Source organism: Carettochelys insculpta, chromosome 4, assembly GCF_033958435.1.
Source record: "Carettochelys insculpta isolate YL-2023 chromosome 4, ASM3395843v1, whole genome shotgun sequence".
NCBI classification, from domain to species: domain Eukaryota; kingdom Metazoa; phylum Chordata; order Testudines; family Carettochelyidae; genus Carettochelys; species Carettochelys insculpta.
Genome location: NC_134140.1, coordinates 32172914 through 32197747, shown reverse-complemented (window position 1 = coordinate 32197747; position 24834 = coordinate 32172914). Strand labels below are relative to the sequence as shown.

At 38.1% G+C, this 24834-nt stretch overlaps 1 protein-coding gene across 3 annotated transcripts in view; it reads right to left on the bottom strand.

Moving 5' to 3' along the window:
- The window catches only part of SLIT2 (slit guidance ligand 2), a 372755-nt gene that overhangs the window by 98899 nt on the left and 249022 nt on the right, over nt 1–24834 (bottom strand). For all 3 annotated transcript variants that reach the window (XM_074992549.1, XM_074992550.1, XM_074992551.1), the window contains exons 7-12: nt 23729–23800; nt 20498–20661; nt 18615–18753; nt 4130–4201; nt 3443–3514; nt 694–765 (exon numbers count right to left, since the gene is read on the bottom strand). In XM_074992549.1, coding sequence (XP_074848650.1) covers nt 694–765; nt 3443–3514; nt 4130–4201; nt 18615–18753; nt 20498–20661; nt 23729–23800 — 591 coding nt within the window. The remainder of the gene's footprint in view (nt 1–693; nt 766–3442; nt 3515–4129; nt 4202–18614; nt 18754–20497; nt 20662–23728; nt 23801–24834) is intronic.

The following is a 24834-nucleotide window of genomic DNA, read 5'->3' as shown; positions in this document are numbered from 1 at the left end:
TTGATAAACATATGACCATAATGCTGTCCTTTATACTCACTTTTAAATCAAAATGGAGATGGCTCCCATGACTAGATGTGGGACTGCAAGATTATGAAATGAAGTAGTAGTAGGAAATCATAACTTTCCTTTACAAAACTGCACACAAGAGCTTGGGAAGTAATCAATAAACTAATCAAGAAAATAATAGTAATATTTTATATTTAAATGGATAGTAATATTCTTTATTTAAAAAGAAACACACCGCATTGACAGTATTTTCTTTATGCATTTATTATGTTTAACTCAATAAAATATTTCTATAAATGATAACTGTAGATTCTGTATGGATACTCATGATGTAATACCTTCTGCTCAAGGATATCAAAGCTTTTTACATAGTTTTCTAATTTTCACAGGACAGGTTGACATTATGTCCATTATAATCATGAGTAAATCAGGATACAGAACATATATGACATGATCGAACAACTCCTAATGAACAAGAGTCAGAGTCCAAAACAGAATCAAGGAGTCTTGAGTCCTCTAGCTTAATCTACTAAAATTAAAGTTAATAGTTTCACAACACATTTGATCTTGCACATAATGATATTTTTTTATCCCTTCTTATCTGTGTACATATCAGAGTTTCAAGTCCTGTCCTGTCCCCCACCAATTAATTCAAAATGGAATAACCATTAAATAAATACTCACAGCAACTGTAGAGAGAACAGTCCTTCAAACAGGCCTTTTGGAAGTTCTGTAATTTTATTTCCATAGAGAACACTGTAAGAGAAAAGAATCATTCAAGGTAGCCTCTGCTAATGTAGGTACAGGCATTCTGGATCTGACTTGGAAGACAGAAAGAAAATTCTTCACTCCTCCCTGAAATGATTCTATATAGAAATAACAAAAAAATTTGGGACTTAAGACTAAGACCACTATAAACTTCTCTGTATGGGTGCAGAAATCATCTCCTACAGACTCTACTGCAGGACCATGGTCCAAGTATCTACTTTAGGAAGGTGATAGGAAAGTCTATTAATCAGCTGGTCAGTGGGTAAGAAAGAGTGAGTATTGACAAGATGACTCCTGTCTAGACAATTTCATTTAATGTACCTCGTGGTCCTAGACAGCACTTCATGATACTGAAGATTTATGTATGAAATTGTTTCTCATTATTGATTCTACAGCAGACAATATAAAACCTCCACCATACTTTTTCATGTTTCTGTATCTTTTGTGTTTTTATGGATAGGGTTGTTAACTCTAAGCCAACACCTTGTACCTCAGGGAGTGGTGATCCAAATTTGTCTGGTCTCTACCCTTTGACCCGTACAATTTGGGTGACCCTTCCAGGAGCTGCAGCTCCTGCTGGCACAGCTCTCCAGGTTCTTGAGACACACAAGCCACCTCACCATGACAAGGAATGGACTATGCGCCAAGCACAGTACAAAGGGTAAATAGCAGCATTCTTCTTCAGAAGTTTAAGAGTTTACCAGCTAATATCCAGCACACTAACATGCCACATTTCCTAATGAAATATTGATGACATTTCTTTTCACCTTCTTTATTGTGAGATACAATAAAAGGCAGAATGTTGATCTAAGAAAATTAGTTAAAAGGCCAATGAAAAATTATACATTTTATGAAAAGGGTACATATGATATTCCCACTTTACAGATGGGGTTGGTAGAACACACACACCACATCAATGGCAGAGCTGGGACTAGAAACCATGCCTTTCAGTTCCAAGACAAGCGCTTCTACAAAGAGACCAAGTCACAAATGAAAAAGCAGAGTATTTAGCCCTCTGAGATTTCCTGAAAGTGCCGCTTATGCAGTATTTTTCCCAACTAAACCACAGAATGTCATACGGTAAACCTTTCTCATCCAGCACCCTTGGGACGTGACTGGTGCCAAATGAGAGAATTTGCTGCACCACAGGAAGTCAATATTTTCTAGCACATTACCAACAATTCCCTTGCTTAGTGGGCTCTTAGAAGACCTTTAGGGATAATTCACTGCTAAACAGCAGCACAGAACAATAAGAACAGGGATTGGTGGCTGTAAACAAACTTTATAGGATCAGGGGAAACTTGGCCACACTCATGATAAGTGGTTGTCCAGCTAACTAAAAATCACATCAAATTACAAATGTTGCTGAATGAGAAAGGTCCACATTAGAGAGGTTCAACCTGTAATAATTTACTCTTTTAGATCTTCAGAAGTATCATCTGAGGAGAGATACTATCTCCCCTGGGTAAATGCTTACATGGAAAGATCTAGTCTCTAAAATCCATAACTGCCTCATGTTTGGTTTTAGTAGGGAAAATTAATTATGATTATGATTTTTCTTATAACAGAACAACAGCTGGACCCACATATTTAGATAATCTGTGCTGAAATAATTTGAGAATCTGTTTGCATGGCATCTTCCTGTACAGCTTTAAAGGGAAGCAGCAGAATTTACTTGGTGGGACATCACCAAGTAAATCATTTTGTTAGTCTTTAAAGTGCTACATTTCTGCTGCTTTGTTTTGTTGGAGTACAGACTAACATGGCTTCCTCTCTGTTACTATTCAACTTTAAAGGGAGTCAATCTTTTAATGTGAAAAAGCAGCTAGGATGAGGTGTGTGAAGATGAAATGGATGCTCCTTTGGGGAGCAAGCAAAGAAAAAAGAAAATCAGTATTTCGAATCATTTAGAACTGCCAGAGTAGTGCAAGTTCTGTTTGCAATAAAGGAGGCAATTTTAAAGAAACTGTATAAACTTGCATTCTACTTCAAAGTATTTCTGAGGTAACCACTTATGTGAAAAAGCCAAGTAGAAGCAGCAAAGCAATACTTAGTTATAAGAATTCAAATGACAAGTTGAAAGAAACAAAAGGTCCTATTCTCTCATTGATGTAATTAATGAAGGGTAAAGTAGTATAAGACTATCAGTATTCACTTTGTAAGTTTTGCATGTGGAAACTAAGATTATTCACAAAATTGATCTGAGTGAATTACCACCATTTCTTTTAAGGACAAACCCCTCACATTTTCAACTTGTCACAAATTTAAATCATCATGAGTTTACTTCAGGCAATATTTTTCAATTTAACATAAGTGAATATAGCATGAGAAGGGATGCACTTTGCATGCCGCTACTGGTTTTGAAGGGACTCAGATGAAAAACAGGCTACCTACTGCTCCAGTTCATCAAAAGACCTAGCTGGGACCTTTCTTACATTGGTAACACATGGATCCTTCTCAAGATATGAACCTAAACTAATATTAGTGTTAAGCTACAATATAATGTCAGATTAAAGTTCAGACATCTCTGACATTATCCTACAGTTTCAAAGATAATACACAAAGGAAGATTACAGGATGATTTTGCATGAAGCAAAATTTAAAAAAAAAAATCACAATGGTTGGAAAGTTTGCTCTTCTTTTGAGAAAATCAATAGATACTTACAGAGAATTGAGTGAACGCAAGCCTTGGAAAGCATCTGGAGCGGCCTCAGATATCTGGTTATTGCTCAGGTCACTACAATAAGAAATCAGGGCATATTAAATGAATTCTAGCTCATTCCAGAGAAAATAATTAAAAATAATATGTGATTAGCTTTGGTCATTGGAGTTAAAAAAAAAAAAAAAAAGCCTAAACATAAATATTTATTTTGACCTTGTGAAATTGAAACATTAAAATATCAAAGCACTAAAATCACTACATTATACTGAAATATCACATGATTAAATACAATAGTCATACAAATACAAAATGATTATTTTTAGTACTCGTAAAAGGGTTAAATAAATTTTATGAAGTATTATTTGAGTTAAATTGATATGGCACCAGGACCTTATAGCACCAATAGGACTATGAAATGTCAAGACATATTCCAAAAATCTGTTAAGTGATTATTTTCATTACAGTCACACACACACACACACACACACACACACACACACACACACACACACACACTTTACTTAATATCATTACAATGAGTTACAAGCAATTGATATTAACATGACAAAAGCACTATAGGATACTAGCAATCAGACAACCATATTAGTTAATCCTCTGGCTGTCAAAAACTCTTAAGTATTAATACTCTGATGGGGATTTCTTTGTATGACCATGACCTGTCTCACTCACATTCTTCGAAGTTTTTTATATGGTGAGAAAGCTCCAGGAGGGATGACCTTGATTGAATTTTGCTCCAACCGTCTGTAAAGAAAAACAATACCATAAAAATACAAAAATGTACTGCTGAAGAGCAATGTAAAATGTGTATAATTCATGTCAGAATAAATTAGCAGAGATGTATTTTATCAGTTTTCCCCTTTTACTACATTATGAGGTTATGTCATGAGAAGCAGGGTCAGTAATAGTTTTAATTAAAAAAATCACATTTTAGTTGTACAGCCATTTTCTCTTCTTCACATATAGAGCTGTAACACTATAAATTACAGGTTAATCTGACATATACAATTTATCTGGGATTTCTGTGTATTTTAGTCAAGAAGCAGAAATAATGAAATCTTGTGTTCAGAAGTAAATTATGTATGTTAGTAGTTTTACACTTTTATTAAACTCCAAACACTTGCCAGTGATTCATATTTACACATGAAATGGAATAAGAGGTTCACATAAACAAAGGGAAAAGATGTTGGGTAAGCGGGGGTTAGATTGATTAGGAACTAGGGAAACTTTTTGGGAAAGAGAGAGTCTATACAGGAAGGACAGGCTTCACCTAAACCAAAATGGAGCCAGATAGCTAGCACCTAAAATTAAAGTGGTAGAGAATTTTTTAAACTGAATCTGTGGGAAATTGGCAGGTACAACAAAGCACATGGTTCAGACAGACATTCTTTAGGGGGAGTATCTTTTAATGGAGATCATCTATGTCCTTGGAATGAGGAGATGATAGAAGATGATAAAATACAGGCAGGATCTGCCGAGAAACAGTCAAATAAAAAAAAACAACCTTTTCAATTACATCACATCATGCCAAAGAGTTAAAAAGTAATACAAGGATATTGATATAAAAGGCATCACAGAAACTTGGTGCAATGAAGGTAGTCAATGGGACAGATGGACTTGAGTTACCCAATCAAACAAAAAAGAAAGTGCATAGCTATTCCCCTAAGAATCTATATATTTGTGAGTTCTTACCCTAAACAGCTGCCACTGTAGCTGGTGAAAGTTCAAGCCAGAAAGGATCTTACCCTGCCTTGACTCTCTAGTAAACTGTAAAGCACTTTATGTTTCTCCTTAGGGTCTGACAGGCAATTTTCAAGGCAGACTGAAGAAAAGAGATGGAGGAACCCCAGGGCTCTCTCTATACCTTTCTCCTTTGAAGTGAATTCCATTGTTCTCTTTGTGCAACAGTATTCTCCAAGACAGAGATTGTCACATGAGAGAAATCACCTGTCCCTGCCATTGCCAACTCACTGATCTGAATGTAATAGCAAAGTTATTCAGATGTGGAATGACACTCACTAAAGGCCCTTTGTTGGCTAAGTTCTGCTATTCCCTCAAGCCATACTCTCACAAAAGGGCAGCCATGCCTCCTGTTGATGTCTTCAGTAAGACAAACATTTGGAACACAAATATATAGACAATACTTATAACTCTAACTACAAAATTGATAGATACGTAAAAATAGGATTTACAGCTCTAGCAGATTATAGCATTGAAAATGATATGTTCCAAGACAATTTGTTGAAAGCATCTATGAATTATGTATATTTATATTCATAACCCATTTTCCATAAAGCATGAGGGGGTTGTCATAGGTATGGAATTGCTTCCACATGAGGAAAGATTAATGCGATTGGGAACTTCCAGGTCTGTAAAATCATGAGTGGTGTGGACAAACAAAATTAGGAAGTATTATTCACTCCTTCACATATCTGAAGAGTTAGGGTCCCCAAATAAAATTAATAGGCAGCAGGTTTAAAACAAACACAGGTAATATTTTTTTCACACAATGCACAATCAACTCATGTAACTACTTGCCAGAAGGAGAGAAAGGTGTAGTTTTGGAACAGTCTCCCAAGGTGAGCACTGAGTGCAAAAAAAAACTAAACTGAGCATGATAAGTTTATGGAGGGGCTGGTGTGATGAGACTGCCTACAATGGCAAGTAGCCAATCTCCAAGTGGTAGCAGCAAATATCTCTAATGGTTGATGATAAGATACTACATGGCGATGTCTGATTTACTAGAAATGATTCTTTCCCATGTATCTTGCTGGTGGGTCTTGCATACATATTCAACCTCACAGCCATAATTGGGGGTGGGAAAGAATCTTCCTCAAGGTCAGATCAGCAGATACATAGTGGTGGGGTGCTACCTTTCTCTGAAACATGGGCATGAGTCACCTGCAAGCCTTTAAACCCACTAATTAAAGACTTCAGCAACTAATCCAAAGATATGGGGGATCTACTGCTGGAGTGGGTGGTAGAAGTTTTGTGACCTGCAGTGTGCAGGAGGTCAGACCAAATGATCATGATGGTCCCTTCTGACCTTAAACTGTATAAATACATTCTCCATACCTGCTCGCACTAAATGAGGATTCTATATAAAGAAATCTATTCTCAATCCATTACCTTTCATCAGTATTAAATCCACAGAGTAATTTAAAAAATGATGTTACTGACACAAGCAACTGGCTAATTCAATAATTTGCATAAAGCATCACACACAACTTTGTAGCTATGTTCCTGGTCTTGACCTTACTTTGGTCCTTCCTTTTTAAATGACAGTCAGTTCTTTATATAGTCTTCTGTTTATGGACCAAGAAATCATGGAATCATTCCCAAGATCAAAGGATGGTACCCAGCTCTTGCAAGACAATGAAGCCATTGCTTCTCACTGGTGGGAGCACTATAATGAGCTATCAAACCTTCCCTCCACCATGGTCCTAGAAACCCTTGACCAGATATCTCAGCAAAGCAGCTAGAGATGATCTTGCAACATTTCCTACCCTGAGTAAGGTCCAAGCTGCCATCAAAGAGATGAAGTGCAACCAGGCAACCAGACTAGATGGAATCCCCACCCAAGTATTCAAAGGTGGTGGTCGAGAGCTCCACAAACAGCCCTACCTCATGATTCTCAAGATCTGGGATAAAGAATAGATGCCACAAGATTTCAGAGACACACTGATTGTCAGTCTTTTCAAGAAGGGTGACAAGTCACACTTTGGAAACTATCGGGGCATCTCCTTACTGGCAATGGCAGGGAAAATCTTAGCTCAAATCCTTACAAATTAACTCCTATCACTCTCAGAGGAAATTCTACCAGAATACCAGTGTGGCTTCTGACCATTCTGAGGAAGAGCAGATATGATCGATCTTCATTGCCCAGCAACTGCAAGAAAAATGTTGTGAACAGGTTAGGAGCTAACTGTACATAAATCCATGGGCGCGGACCTAATTCATCTGAGGGTTCTGAGGGAGTTGGCGTTATGTCGTTGACGAGCCCTTGGCTGTTATCTCTGAAAAGTCGTGGAGATCAGGAGAGATCCCAGATGATTGGAAAAAGGCAAATGTAGTGCCCATCTTTGAAAAAGGGAAGGATGATGATCCAGAGAACTATAGGCCAGTCAGTCTTACATCAGTCCCTGGAAAAATCATGGAGGTGTTCCTCAAGGAAGTCATTCTGAGGCACTTGGAGGAGGCAAAATTGATCAGGAATAGTCAGCATGGATTTATGAAGGGCAAGTCATGCCTGACCAATCTGATTAGTTTCTAAGATGAGATAACTGGCTCTGGGGATAGGGGAAAATCAATGGATGTGATTTATTTTGACTTTAGCAAAGCTTTTGATATGGTCTCCCACAATATTCTTGTCAGCAAGTTAAAGGAATGTGGATTGGATAAATGGACAGTAAGATGGATAGAAAGCTGGCTAGAAGGTCGGGACCAGTGGGTAGTGATCAACTGCTCGATGTCAGGATGGCGGTTGGTTTCTAGTGGAGTGCCCCAAGGTTCGGTTCTGGGACCTGTTCTGTTCAACATATTTATCAATGACCTGGACGAGGCAAGTTTGTGGATGACACTAAGCTAGCGGGAGAGGGTGGATACGCTGGAGGGCAAGGATAGGGTCCAGAGTGACTTAGACAAATTGGAAGACTGGGCTGCAAGAAATCAGATGACCCTCAATAAGGACAAGTGCAGAGTCCTGCAATTGGGCTGGAAGAATCCCAAGCATTTTTACAGGCTGGGGTCCGACAGGCTCAGTAGTAGTTCTGCAGAAAAGGACCTGGGCATTGTCATGGACGAGAAGCTGGATGTGGGTCAACAGTGTGCCATTGTAGCTAATTAATCTGCTCTTAAAGGGATGTGCACAATGTGTTACAATTACAAAATTTTATACTACCATGCATTACATTCCTCATGTCACCACTGTACTTAATCAACCATTGTATTACAAATTCATTTAGCTTTGTTAGTTACATCTGAAGTTCCTAAATCTTCTGTATTAAATAATCTTGTGTTATTTGCACAATTTGCCACTCAACTCTTTTCCAGGTTATGAATATCTATCTTTAATATTAGTATAGAAAACCACAGCATAGGACTTGCTATCAATTCTCTTTTCACACCTATGACATGCATTCTGATTAAGAACAGGACTATTTAATTTGCTTACAAATTTTTTAGGTTTAGCCAAAAAGCTTTAATATGTTGAGTAAACATAGGTTCTTGCCTTTGTGCAGTCTGTGTTAAGCATCTGTCTTTCTGATCCATTGTGGGTATGAGTCTCCAATAGCCTCAGCTATAGATTATGGCTCATTAACTCATAGAATCACAGAACAGTAGAGCTGGAAGAGACCTAAAAAAGTCATCGAGTCCAGCTCCCTGCTCTACGTAGGACCAAACCCATCTGATCAGCCCCACCAGGGCTTTGTTGAGGCGAGACTTAAACACCTCCAGGGATGGAGACTCCACTACTTCCCTGGGTAGACCATTCCAATACTTCACCACCCTCCTAGAGAAAAAGTTTTTCTTAATGTGCAACCTGGACCTTTCCAACTGCAACTTGAGACCATTGTTTTATGTTCTGCCATCCGTGACCACTGTGAACTGCCTCTCTTCAGCCTCTTTGCAGCCTCCCTTCAGTAAGTCTGTTATCAAGTCCCCCATCAGTCTTCTCTTCTGCAGACTAAACAGTCCCAATTCCCTCAACCTTTCTTAATAAGTCATATACTCCAGCCCCCACATTATTTTGGTCGCTCTTCGCTGGACCCTCTCTCCAGTGTATCCACATCCTTCCTATAATTGGGGGCCCAGAACTGGACACAGTACTCCAGATGCGGCCTCACCAAAGCCAAATAAAGAGGAACAATCACTTCTCTGGATCTTCTGGCAATGCTCCTCTTGATGCAACCTAATATGTCATTAGCTTTCTTGGCTACAATGGCACACTGTTGACTCATACCACAGAGATTGATGCCTTTACCTCTGTTGGTTCCCCACTGTCAGCCAAGATGATGATCATCACATATGCGCTGCTTATTTTCACCTCTCAGTATTTTATAGACTTCATCCATGCATGAGTGGTCAGATGTAGTCTAAAAAACACCAAGATTCCAGGTAAAATAGCTAAAATCAGTGCTTGTTTGGTGCTGGTACGTGTTGGTACTGAGTACTGGCACTTCAGCAGTCCCAGCCATGGGACTAGTGGTGGTGGGGTAGGGGGAGCCAGCTGAGTACCAGCTCCCCTCCGCCTTTTTTTTTTTTTAAACAAAAAGGCACTGTCTGAAAACAATATCTAATCATTAAATATTATTTCTCATTGGGTCATAAATAAGCTCTAACTAATATTCTGACTTGTATTTATTCCTCTAATTAGTAATTTAGATGAAATTTATATATTGTAACTATTTTCAAAAAAGCATTTATCTTATTTGAGCAGATGTGATAAAACAACTTGGTCCAATAAAGTGATACAGTGGGCTGTGTGTTACACCAGATACTTAGTCTGAATTTTTTTGCACTGATATTTTATTTCTAACTTGCTTACTAATTCAACACTCTGTAGTTTAATTTTTCATACTTTTAAGGCAAGAATGATTAAATTTACCAGTGTACAACTTTGTCCACAAAGTACATAGCTCCAAAAAACAGTAGAAGTCCTACAGCTGACAAATGAACTTATCAAGTTACCAGTGTAGGTAATTAAGTGAAGTCCATGTCAGTATGCTTCCTTTTAGTAGAAAGTTTACAGTCTGATGCACAGGCTGATTTACAAACTCAGTTATGTACTGCTGGGATAAATTTACAAGGATAAAGCATTTGTTATATGGTAGGATCATCTAAATATACCTTTATTACATTCGGCTAATGTGTACACACTAAAAAAAACATTTCAGAAAGAGGTTAGTACAGACAAAAATGTTCAATTAGGTTATATAACCAGAGAAGAAAAATCTTTTATACCCCCAAGTTGTCCAAAAAGTAAGCAAATCAAAGTAATGTTTTCCTATAATCTTCTCCTCTATCTGCCTAGAATCAGCTGAATTTTACAAAGTGCAAATCTGTATCCATCAGTCCATGAAAAATCTAATTAGATTCATTGCAGGGTCACAAAGCACAGACCGAGTAATATCTCAAGGAAATCTGCATCCTCCTGATAAAGCCCACAGTAATTAAACACACTTGAAAATATTCCAGGTAGTTTAAGGTAGAAACAAAAAGAATTTTTAAATAAAACTGTGTGAAGTTAGTTAGGGCTGCAAAATAAGTTACATAATGTTCATAAACCATGTGGCTCAGCCAAACAGGCTACATTGGCAGGAGGGAAAAATTTTGTGAGAAAATCTATAACTTCTATGTAGAAGTTTAACACCAGTCTGTATCAAAGTATCTCCTCCTAGCTAAGCCTCAAAATACCCTTTTTCCCCTCCATTTTATGAGAAGTAATTTTATCTATCTATCTATCTACATATATATATACACACACGCACACATATATCACAAACCAGTGGCTACAGCCCTCCTTGAAAAGCGACAGTCAATTCTAGCAACACGTTAAAGATAACGCTACTTAAACTGAGGGGACTATCTCAGAAAGACTACTTACCATATCAGATCACCTGATAAAACCTTGCCCCCCCCCCAAAATACTGATTATGACATTCTCTTTTGTTTCTGAAACCAAAAAAGCAGTCCTGTGGCACTTCAAGGACTAACAGCATAATTTATTAGGCCAGGGTGAGCGAACATTTTAGGTTGCGCCCCCTTTTCAGCCCTTCAATTAGCCAGGGCCCCCCAACCACAGGAAGGGATGGTGGCAGGGCTCGAAGGGGGCGGGATGCTTGAGCAGCGGGTGCAAGGGGGCACCAGAGGGTGCCCTGAAGGGGGAGGTGTGCTCGGGGGAGGACTCCAGGGTACCTCACCAAGCCAGGAAGTTCCCGGCTGTCCCCGCCGCTTGTCTGAGGCCCTCTGTGCACTGATTTGTCCAGCATCTGGGGGCAGAGGGGTGTTCCCTTGGCAATGCAGTGACAGAAGATGTGCAGGAGAAAGCAAATGGAGCGGAAGCTGTGGGGAGGGGGAGCAGGGGCTGATCAGGCTGCATCTGCCCTTACAAAATGTGGCACTCCCTCTTGAGGGCATGCCCCCCCACTTTACGCATCTCTCTATTAGGTGATGAGCTTTCATGGGACATACTCACTTTTTCAGATCTGGAAGATACAGACTAACATGGGCATCCCTCTGTGTCTGTTTTTTCTTTTAAGACTTGTCTACAGTGAAACTCAGCTTTGATACACAAGTGTTGTGCCTTAATCTAAATTGCCATTCTACTTGAAACATCTTTTCAAAGACTATTCCCTACTTACTTCTATTCAGGAAATATATTGTGAAGAGCTCCTGCTCCCCCACCAGTTCTTCCTCTGCCCTTCATTACATACATGCACCACCTTCAACATGCCCTTTTACTTTATAATATGGAGGTACTCTCTGCAGCTGCAATTTCCAACCTAATCAAATCAAATTATGCTCCTGATGAGTAGAGGGCTCCTGCTCTCTGGCACTCCAGAGAGCTGTACCATTGTGACATGCAAATTACTTAACACATTTCAGCAGCAGGTTCTTATGTCCTTTAAACTCACAGCACACAGCATAACTGGATAACCTGAAGATGCTTATTAGTGTTCGCCAATTTGCAGAGACAAACTACAAGTACATTTAAAACTACTCTTTAAGGCTCATTTTCAGATTACCCCTTGTTTCCGTTTAAATCTAAAATCAGAATATATTCAGATTCTGCTCTAGGGGAAAAAAAGGCATTTTTCAGAAAAAACATTTTTGTTCCAAGATATGCAAATGGGTTACATAAAATACTTTCAATACACCATGACTGTTCAATAGAATCCTGGAAAGGGTAGGCAAAATTTATACCATGGGTAGACAATTTTTGATCAAAGCCACTCAGAGAATTTGGTAAGTGGTCAAGGACCATGCTCTTTCATTATACTAATGTAGCCACAGGGCCTGGGATTGAGTTTGGCTGCAGAAAGCAGCTTGCAGTAGGGGTTTGGGGTGCAGGAGAAGGTGTGGGGTCTGGGAGGGAGTCTGGATGAAGGAGGGCATTGTAACCTGGGACAAGGGATTGAGGAGGGCAGGATCTAGGAGGAGAGGTGGGTATATGTGCAGGAGAGGAATCTGACCTGGAGGAGGCTTGGGGTGTGTGTCAGGGTCTGGGAGCAGGATGCGACCTGGGGCAGAGGTTCAGGGATTTGGGTTATAATCTGGGGCACAAGGCTAACCAAGCCTTCTACTGAGCTGTGGGAGGGTGGTGGTAGGCTGGATTTAGCCCACAGGCTACACATTTTCCCCACCCTTGATTAATCCTGTGTAGACCTATACCTTACCTGTAAGCATAAAAATAGATTATTATAAGACATCATCAAGAGATCTAAAATTTGATTACCAATAAACTGTGTTATACTGCTTAAGAAAACAAATAGCTATAGATGTAAATATCATATCTACAAATGATTTATTCATGTAATTGTTTTCATAATTTGGCAAGTCACATTTTCATTGAGCAAATCTGGTCAGGGCTAGTGGCTTCAGCATTTAATTAAATGACTTATTTTCAACCCTTCCTCATACGTGAAGGCGGCAAGAAGAAAGTCAAACTGCAGAAGCATTTTTACAACACAGAAGAAATGGTAAGTTATGTGATGAGTCTCATGTATTGCACAGATGTTGATTATACATAGTAATAAACCTGACAGCTCTTCTTTGCCTTTTTCCCCATCTGCTTTTAAAGTAAATGGCAAAAACAGCTGTCAGAGAACAGAAAATAGATTTCAGTGCTGGATTCACTGCAGGCCCCAAATCTAGAGAACTGCTGCAGATAGCCAACACCTTTCTCACCATAGATAACATCTGCCAGTCTTTTGAGAGGAAGGAAGCTGTAATATATTCTCTTTGCTATAAGGAGCCTTCGAGCTCAGCATACTCCTCTCCCTTTAAGAACTTAACTACAGAAAATTGCTTCTAAAGTTAGCAGCAAAGAATTCCCCCTGCAATCTGTGATATCATCTGTGCCCAACACAACAAAAGTTATATTTATGAAGTACTGCACTACTTATCTTTACAATTCCCGACTCTGTTTCTGCATGTGTTTAATAAATCTGGGTAAGAGTTTGCTAAGTATTTGTATAGAAGGAATCATTGTTAACTTCTTCCTATAGCTTGCCAGACTGTTAACACCCAGTCTGATCACTCCTTCAAATCCCGAGAGACACACTTTTCATAAATCATCCCTTACCACAAATGGCTTCCTGGCCTATTACTTTGAAAATCCCAGTACTTACTTTTGAAGATTCAGTGATTAGCAAATATAATAGCCTTACTACTGGAGTTCTCCCTTGAATTTTTTGATTTTCTAGGAATTCCCAATTTTGTGATGTGCTGAGATGCACCACATATAGAGGGAACTAAAAATCACCTGGAGAGCTTTCTTAGGCTTCCAGTATGGTAGAAGAAGTTTGAAATGCAACTAACGGGAGTCAGATCCAGACTGCTGGAATACTTAAATGTAAAAATGGAAGCTTATGAAGAGACTTACTGGAGATAAGCTCTGAAAGAAATTCACTTGTTAAAGAGGATTATTAAGTGTACTTTTTGAGCATTATGTATAACCCCTAAGTCACTAAAAGAAGGGAAGACAAGGCAAGGTAAGTGGAAGTCAGCAAATGAAACAGCCCTTATATCTGATAGGGTTCAACAGAGAGAATCACTGCAGAAAAAAATTCCCAGTATGTTTGGTGGAGATTGAAATAACTGAAATCAAATGTCAGCTGTGGTGAATCAAACTGTTTCAGGTAAATTAATACTGTCATGGCTTTCTTTAAATTAAATGGATTAGAAAACTAACATGAGTCTAACAAAATAAATATTTAGCATGCTGTTTATTGTAAATATATATTTTCTGTAGCAATTTATATGATGGAATCTCCATCAAAGTCTTCAAAGAAGGCAGGCCAGAGCTCCACAAACAGCTCCACCTCTTGATTCTCAAGATCTGGGATAGGGATCAGATGCCACAAGATTTCAGAGACACATGGATTGTCAGTCTTATTAAGAAGGGTGACAAGTCTGACTGTGGAAACTATCATGGCATCTCCCTCCTAGCAACAGCAGGAAAAAAATCTTAGTTTGAATCCTTGCAACCTGACTCCTGCCACTCTTAGAAGTAATTCTCCCAGAATTCCAGTGTGGTTTCTGACCATTCCAAAGAACAGCAGACATGATCTTCACTGCCCGACAACTGCAAGAAAAATGTCGTGAAAACTATAAAGCCTTATATGAGTTTCATCGACCTGACCAAAGCATTAGACTCAGTCAACCGTAGCACTCTGTGGACCATCCTCTCAAAGATCAGCTGCCCAAAAAAATTCATTAGCATTTTAAGGCTGCTTTACAACACCATGACTGCCACAGTACAGAGCAACAATGGATCCCAAGGCAACCCTTTTGAGGTCAAAAAGGGAGTCAAGCAAGGCTACGTCAGTGCCCCACCACTGTTCTGCATCTGCATCACTACGACCCTTCACCTCATTGACGGCAAGCTTCCAGATGGTGTAGTGATTGTCTACAGAATGAACAGGAAGCTTTTCAGTCTCAAGAAACTGAAGGCTAAAAGCAAGACCTCCACAACCTCAGTCATGGAGCTCCAGTATGGAGATGACAATATGGTTATTGCTCTCTCCCCCACAGCCCTTCATACCATTTTAAGTGCTTTTGCTGAAGCATACGAGAATCTTGGTCTCATACTGAACATCAAAAAGAGCAAGGTGCTCCACCAACCTTCACTGATGGGACAATCTCATGCACCTTCTATTGAAGTCAATGGAGAACTGATGGAAAATGTGGATCACTTCCCATACCTTAGAAGTCATCTTTCCGCTAAAGTTGACATTGATGTGGAAGTCCAGCATTGGCTGAGCCACACAAGCTCTGCTTTTGTCCACCTGAGAAAAGGGTCTTACAGAACCAAATGAAATGAAGTATTCAGGTGTATAAGGAAAATTATAACCCCATTTTAGAAACTGACCACTCACTGTCTTCTGGAACATAATACTCAAATTCAGACTCATTATCTCAAACAATATATAGCAGAAAGAGAAGAAGTTCAGACATGAGGGAGGAAAATTATTAAAACATAGAAAGACTGATGTCAAAAGAGATTAAAAGGACTTGGGATGTTCAGTAGACAGAAGAGCAAAATAAGATGTATAGGACAGCAATAAATGTAAATGCTAAAGTAAATTGTAAATTCCTATTTATCTTCTCACACAATGCAAGAAACAAGAGCATAGTTAACTAACTTTTAAAAGGTAAATAGTCTGAGCTCAAACCTCCCTCCTGTCCAAACTTAAGCCAGTCTGACACAGGTCAGCAAGCAGTTAGGACCCTGCTGTGCGTGTTCATGAAGCCGAATCCCACTTTGATTTGGGTCCAAGCCCAGGCATTTTGCAGTGTAAACAAAGGTTAATCCTCATACCTGAGTCAGAAGGTCTGTGTAGTGCAGTCTGAGTATATTAGCTTGTCTGAGAGATTCTGGTCCAGGAATCATAAAGCCTGATTTACAATGCAGTGTGTATGCTCAAGCACAGGTTTGGAAACTCTCAGTCCACAAGCCTGGATCCACTGAATGTAGTATGCAGTGTAGACAGGCCCTGAGAAATCTGATTACCTTACTTAAACCATGGCAATCTCTTCCTCTGGACTCTCTCACTTTCATCTCTTCCCTCTCACTTACATGTCTTATTCTGCTCTTCTATGTAAAACAAAGCAGTCAGGATCCTATTCTTGTCATGTCACTCTGACTGTATCCTCATGAAATCTTCCATTGTCCACTTTGGTCCTTACGTTGAGTTAATTCTTTATTTACAGAGCCTTGTGCCTCTCCTCCTCCAGTTATTTCTCTGATAATATATATTGTTGTTCACCCAAATGCATGCCTCTCATCTTGCCAGTCCACCCCCTTTGCTGGTATTTTCTGTGGCACTGCCATTTGGAGCTGAGTCCTTTCCCAAATACTGAGTGTTAACTGTACTCTATTTCCACCTTAAAAAACACCTCTCAAATACTGATTCTTAACATAACATTCAACCACTCAGCAAAGCACCATTCTCATCGCATCACATCAAATTAAACTGATGTATTTGTGTTCTAGTTAAAGCAGCTCAAACTAGTGCTTTGAAAAGCTCTGTGTTCTTGTATTGCATGCAAACTCATCCAATATTAGGCCCAATGAGGTAGAAATGTTATTTCTTACAACTGCCTGTACTGTGTCATTATATAGCCACTATGGCTTTTAAAACTAGCAGCAACATGGTAGCTATATTATATATACTTACATATATAATACAGACTATAACAAAATATGTCTTTAATCATACTTTTGAAAAGCTACTGAAGATAGTGAGTTTTCATGGGTATAAATGTAGGCTGTCCAGAAGTAGATCAAAACAGAAAATGTCAGCAATGGGATCCAATACCCAGAGTTGTTAGCTGAGGGCCTCCTCAACCTCACAATACCATGATCTTTTTAAAAACTATAAATTGTTTACACAGAAATATTTAAAATAGTGAAAAACAGTCTTCTTGCACAGAGTGCTGTTACTTTTCCTGCAGCAGCATTGCATATTGGAGAAAGCTCAATTTAAATCCCTTCATTTCTGCTTCCTCTATTTACTTTAAAATATATATGTATATATAGATATATAGTTTTGAACACTCTAAGAGGACACCCCCAGATTTACTTAACTATGCTCTGTGTATGTGTGTGTATGTGTATATATATATAGGAACACTCATATAAAAAGAGTATGAATGATAATCATGTACTTGTTAACAATCCAACTTATACAGAAGCCTTAAAAGGGAAAGGTGAAAGATGCAGCAGATCAGGGAACCATCTGAAGACTGTGTGTACTTTTCACAAATAAAAATAATTTTGAACACTCTCAGAAAGAGGACACCTACAGATTTGAAGATGGTTCCCTTATTTGCTCTCTTTCACCTCCCATTTTAAGGCTTCTGAAGAAGTTGGATTGTTAACAAGTATATGTTTATCATTCATACTCTTTTTATGAGTGTTCCTCTTTTTTATTAAAAGAAGTTACTAATCTGTTCAGCAACTGCTATTCTTTGATGTTTTGCACATCTCCATTCCACTGATAGTGATGACCATGCACGCACACAGATACCAAGAGTGGAATGCACATGTGCAATCACTTGCAGGAGAATTAAAAATAATTCATTTCCATTAGTCTATGCAGCGTAGAATACATTTTAAAATCTCACTTTCTATACAGGGCTTCCCTGAAAATCACTATACCACAAGAGTAACCCTGTGATGTGTTTTTTCTATTTTAAAATCAAAGTCTGCTGGCTCTCTTTTAGTTATTGGATAACCTGTTGACAGTCTGCGACACGAACAACTGCCTTGCCAGGCATTCAATACAACAAAGCTATTTTAGGTTACTTGGCCTAGTGTCAGCCAACTTTTGTAATTTGTACAGTGTGTATGTTCAGACAAACTAAATTCTGATATTAAAAGGAGTTGTATATTCCAATAATATCCTTCTGTATAACACCTGAAAAGTTAAGCCACCTTAGCCATACATATTATCTATACCTTTCCCACAGACACAGCCTTTATTGTTACTACGACTAAAACGTCAACCATACTTCTCAACCTCAACGTTGCCCTTCTAAGTTCATCCTTCTAACATAGCCCTTTACTAGCTATATACTCCCATTACAAGTGGTTGGGGATATTAGGTGGAGAGATTTTCTGCATGGGGAATAAGCGGTTTGTTAAAAGGGATGACAGAAGAAAGGCACCCAATGGGACAAAGGTAAGGTTATGGTGTGTTGTCCAGGTGCCCCATTTGCAAATGTAACCTCAAAACAGTGCCCTGACTAGTCTCCCTATAATGGATCTATAACTGAAAATAGAAGACTAACAAATAGTTTCCTATTCAAATAGAAATATTTCTGGTATATTCCAAAATATTCTTCATGGGTTAATTATAATGGCCAATAAATATAAGTAGATAACAGCATATTTATGCAAGTTAATGACAAAAAAAGCAAAATTACCTACATTTCAGTAATGGTTTCTGGAAGATTGGTTGGGATTTCAGAAAGGCCTTTCCCACGGCAGTCAACAATGTTGTTACTACAGGTACATGCAGTAGGACAATGCAAGACACTGCAGGAGGGAGCCATAAAAGACTGATGACCTGGAACAGAAAACAGATTTCTTCTAAAACTGCACCACAGTCAAAAGAAGTCTAGATCATTTCAGCAGTGAACAAAGCTATTTGTCCCTTTCCTACAAAACAGAAGACTGAGCTCTTTCAATAATCTGGCTACAAAATTAATTAATGTAACTTCAAGTGACTGATCTGGATAATGCTTGCATGTTAAAACTAACTTGAAGAGAAAATTCAGATTTACAGCTTTAATACTTGCTTTCATAATTTCATAGATTGCTTAAAATTCACGTGTTCCAAAAACAGCTTGTTGCACAAAAATATCTGGGCAAAATTAAACACACTGAAGATACAAAATCAGTCAATATTTACAACCATTTTTTAATTTGGTGTATTTAAATCTTTATTTCCTTTGTTTTTATGATAGTATCAAATAAAAAAAATGGAAATGAATTAATTTTCCCCACAAAAATTACTCCTGAGCTGATAACTTTTATTATATAACTATTCACTTGAACATAATCTTTTAATATGTATTCAATATATCTGATGCAGACTTCTCTGATGCAGATATTTTTCATCAAACCATCTTCTTTTTTTCCCTGTGACTCCATTCCCAAAATAGAAAAGCATTTTCACTGGAGCCCCTTGGTCTCTCTTAGTTGAGCAGGATCACGTTTTGACCCTTTGTGATACTTCAGCCAAAACCACAAGGAAATCTCACAAAATCACAGATGCCCCTCATTATAACTCATGTTACTGTAATTCTTAACTAAATAGTTTTTAGTTAATTTTAATTCAGTTTTAAAATCACTGTAACTAATTACTCTGCACATTCAGTATTTCAAACTTTAACTCACCCATTTTTAAAATTACACTAGAAAAAGGTTTGCCTTTTAAGCTAGCATTTTACAATGTCTAAATTTCAGGAATAATCTGGAGTTACAAGAGAGCAAACATGCAGCCAAATCGTAATATACATCTATGTTACTCTGGTTACACTCCTAATATAAAAATATTCAAACTGATTTTATTAAATTAAAAAAAAAAGCTGATGCAGGACTCAGACATGTATATTGAAATACCCCAAACTTTGGATTTGCAATGAGACTTTTCAGAAAGTCACTGAAAGCTAAATTCTCAGGTGGGATACCACCACATGCATCCAAAGGCAAAAATATGTGAGCCTAACAAAGCATATAATCAAAACAGCAATGCACTAATTAAGCCTTAGTCCTATAAGGTTTGTATGAATGAATACAGATATTGACAGATATTTTTCAATCTAAGTCTAAAACTATTGAAAAAGAAATATGAACTTGCCTTCTTCCTCATCTATGAATGAAGGAAAAAACGAATAAAGAAAAAGTGGTTAGTACTGAACTGTTAGTAATTTCATTTCACTTCAGAAAACACCAGCAGAAATATGAGCCTGTAAATTTACAAAAACAGGTCATTTCTTACAGAAAGCTTCCCTAAGTCTCCAAATGTGCCTTTAGATTTCATTTTTATAATCACCAACCTCCAAAATTATTTTAAAAAAGTTATATATACACATATGAATCATCTTTATGATGCACAGAGGAACAAAATTACCTACATTGGAAATGTATATCTACAAAATAACTGAACATGTTTTCCAAGATGTTCAGAGTAAGATTATCTGAAAGTTTTAGAAAGAGAATACAGTGCATACCATAACAATCTCCATTAAACTGCTTGAAAACATGCATTAAAATCAGGGCTCTCTTACAGAATTTGTTGCTCTTACCACTGCAGACAAATTCTCGTTTTTGAACTTCTGCTACATTATGTCCCCTCAGGTGAGATGGGCCCATACACTGTGTGTACAGGCCAACTCGGGGTCGCTGCCGCAGCCAATCAGATAACCACGCCAGATGACAATCGCAGTAGAGGTTATTGGAGTGAAGTCGACTGAATGAGAGGAAACAAGTCAATATGTTTAAATTAAAAAAACCTGAGTGACAGATTTTTACAGATCTGGAAGATTTACTAATAAGAAGTCCATGATGAAGAATCGATCTTTTAAAAAATTCCTTAGAAGCTGGAGACTCCTGTAGCTTTATTTATTAACATTTAAGTTGCAGGAAACCTTTTTTTTTAAGGTTGGTCTAATTAGTTTAATAAGAAACCAGGTGTGCTAATACAAAAGTGAGTATCTAGAGTTTTTCCTCTCTCCTAAAAGAGAAAAGCAAATGCACCAGAGTTTGAAAACAGCTCTTGAATTCTTTAGCTTAGCCCTGTAAAAAATGCCCATAAAACAAAAGTCTAAAGTAAACCGGTTTATCACAGTAATATACTGACAACAAAAAAAGTTAATACAAGATATGGCTTCCAATTAGAGATATCAGTAAGTCTGGCCCTTATTAGTCTCTATAGAAACTACTTGCAAAATCCTTTTAGTGGGTCATATTCATTTTGCTGCTGAACAAGACAGAATAATAATGCAATATAAAACACCTTCTTTCACATCCGTCCCTGATTTTCTCTCCTTTTGTTTAATCACATAAAAGGGGATTAGCTGCTTTTGGCACCAAGGGACCCATATTCAAAGCAATGCTTGAAATTAAAAGACCAAATGGCAGTGAGTGAAGGAATTAAGTAAGTCACCTCTCTGTTGGCAAGGACCTAAGCAAGATCATGGCACCTTGCCAGATGCCAAAAAGCACTTTGCCATTGAAAAAATAATCAGAAAAACGTATTCACTAAATTAGGTAAATTACTTCAGCTTGGGTTTTATGTATTCTCGACCTAAAGAAAAGGACATTCAAAGCTATAAATCAAAATCTTACTCCCAGAAATATCCCTAACAGAGTAGTAACATTTTAGTCCTTTGTAGCTAATGTGGTCAATTCTAAGCAAATTATTGTAACAGATATTAAAAACTAAGCAGAGAAAGCTAATTAACCCACTAAAAACTGCATTTAAGTAAAATCAAAACTGTGGCACCAACCAACAAAAGCATGATGATTTAATTGATTCTTGTTTCCATTCACAGAGGACTAAAAATTACAGTTAAAACAGATGTATTTTCCTTAACTAATTTTATCACATGTGGGTACTTTAACAGAGATACAGCATACATATGATGCAAGCAACACATGGCCACCAATGTGTAAAGACATAGTATCCAACTCTCCACTTTCTTGCACCAGTGCAAAGCAACAGAAACTCCATTGAAAGCAATGCAGTTACACATGTATAATCAATATAAGTGAGATCAGAATGACATATCTTTTGAATTCTCCTTTACCTATTTACTGATACAGCTAAATGTCACAGTTGTAATGGAGGACTGTCTGTGTTGACTTTCTTTTGCTTCTATAACATCTCACAAAAACCTGTATGAAAATTGGCAGAAAGACTGAAATCACTCAGTCTATTTCCTAAATGCCACTTATATTTAGAGTTGAAAAAGTTTAAGCCAGACCTGATCTTGAAAAAATACTTGAGTAACAAAGGTAAATATTCCAATTGGTTTCACAATAATTGTGTAACCAAATATGGCTTTCCACATAAAAATACATTAAAAATGAAATCAAGGGAATTTTGGTTTATACAAGTCCCATTTTTGGGCCTATAGTTTATGTCTAGATTACAGGGTTTTGAAAGCAAAATGGGCATTTTGTCATCAAAACCTGCAGAGGCTCCAGATTGCTAAATGTACTCTGTTGACAGTAAGACAGCAAAACACAGTGCTTCTGTCAACAGCTGTACCCCACTCACCACAAGTCAAAATGCTGCTGTCGACAGATCTGTTGACAAAAATGCTGACCTGGACATTCTGGGAAGCCTTCTATCTGCAGAAAAGGCCTCTGGGACACCACACCAGCCTGCCTGCTGTATTTCCGGGTTGCCATTTTGCAGATAGAGTGGCTGGGCAGTCTGGCCACATTGTCAACAGAGCAGCTCACTCTTTCCATCTGCCTTGCAGTCTAGGCGTGATCTGTTGACAGAAGTTTGATGCAAGATATCTACCAATACAAACTTCTGCCAACAAGCCCCTGTCATCTAGACACAATCTCACTGAATTTTGTTTTTCAAGCAAGCATCCCTTTTACTTTGTTTTGCCCATCCTTCACTTCAGTGAGATTTCTTCCTTAACAGGGAACTCAGGATTAGACCTAAAATTAATTATTTATTACTGTTATTTTACAATTGCACGTTTTAATAGAAAGTCGTTCTCAGTTTTTGTGTAAACTTGGGTAGAAGTTGCATGTACAGTTTCTCTATTTCATGTTAGTAACCTAAAGCACACTCTTATGTTTTAGTTGTAACTGCTATAAACGGGGGCATTAATGTAAATGCTGACACAATCTTAATTATAATAGCTCTACCAGGTGATCTTGTAATTTTTAGTTATGAAGAATGCTGGAGAGCCAGTTTAGTTTAATTAGGTCTGCCTAGGAGTGCAGTCATAAAAGCATAAAGATTTCCCATTTATCAATTTGACAGCCAATCAAAGATTCTTCTGATTTCTTAAATGAAATGTGACCTACTAAATAGCTCAAAGTAAAGCATTTTTTTCCACTTTCAAAAGCACCGATTTTTAGATGTAATGTGCACAGTAGGTTTGCTTACACTTCAACTTCCTCTCTCGATGGTGAAACTCACATGTAGCGTGCATGGCATTGCTGCAATGTGGGCAGAATAGAGAAATGGTCATGGCAGTTGCATTTCTGTAGATCCAGTGGCCTTAACACTCTGCCTATTGAAACACAGGTCTTTAATCCCTGGTCTCACTTTCTGGAGCTTTGTTAATGTCGCCTCCAAGATCCTGCTGCAGTTGCTTGTATAGAGCTGTTATGCTGCTGGAGTGGATCTCAAGCAGATGATCTTTGAGTTGCACTTTTCCTTTTCTTGCCCCCAAATCCATCTAGATACCTTTTCAGAATCACTAGCAAAACTTGTGTAGAAATGGCAAAGTGGTGACCATACCAGAATAACAGAAAAGATTACTGTTTGCACTGGGGCTACTTACAAGGTTCTAAGTTTTGGCATGTGGTTGAAACTTGCCACTGAAAGTCTTGTGATGTTGTTATTGTTGAGAGTGCTGCAAAATTAAAAAAGAAATATCAACTTAGAATGCTGTAGTTATCGGGAATCCAGGTATTATCCAAAAATTTCTGAAGAAAATTCTGCTTTTACATGAGACACTTATTTGCTATGATATTGAAGAATATGCAGCTGGTATAGAATACAGGAGACTGGTTTCTAAAAAGCAGGATTTCAGGAACAGAGCATTTACATCTGTGCTGCAAGATGAGCCTTGCTTGCCAATGGATTCCAGATGAAGTGGTATCATTTGAGCTTTATGTCCTAAGTAATTCAAACCTCAGCTACCTGAGAGGCTGCCTCTCTGTCAGCTACTGCAAATGTTGAGAGCATGTGAGATATTGAAAGGTTGGCACGCCATCCTAGTGTAAAGCAGAAGGCCGCTGGTGGCAGGACATTCTCAGAGAGGGATCCCAGGTTCTGGAATTCACTTCATTCTCTGGTTTCCAGATTTGGTGACTTTGAACAAATGCTGCAAGATCTACAGGGCTCAAGTTACCTGGGAAGGATGACGCTGGGGCTTGACACTATGTGAGAGAAGAGGGTGGTAGCTGCCTTGGAGAGTTACATGATGATCTGAGGTGATCTGTTCTGCATAAAAGTGTGGACCTCTTGGGGGCCTTAATATTTTACCAGCCTAGATCTATTTATGTTGTGTAAAGTGCTTACAACTTGGAATAAACACAACAAATAAATCTAAACAGGTAAATACTTGGCTTGCAAAAAGTTCTCATAGGCCACATACGCTCATGGCATAATGAGTAAGTAATGTATGGAGCCTTGACTAAATGCTAGATACATCATAATAAAATTTGACTTGATTAAAAAAGGAAATCAAACTTGATTCCAGAAAAAGGAATACAACACAATTGAAAGTTTCCAGTTAGTATTTGCTCATACTTTTGTCTTACAACTTGTTCATTTGAACAGCATGGAGTACATTTTCAAAATATTATTTGGCGCTTCAAGTAATCAGCTCTAAGGGACTGCAAAATTGATCAGCTAAATCTTTGTACTCTTTTCTGAAAGAGC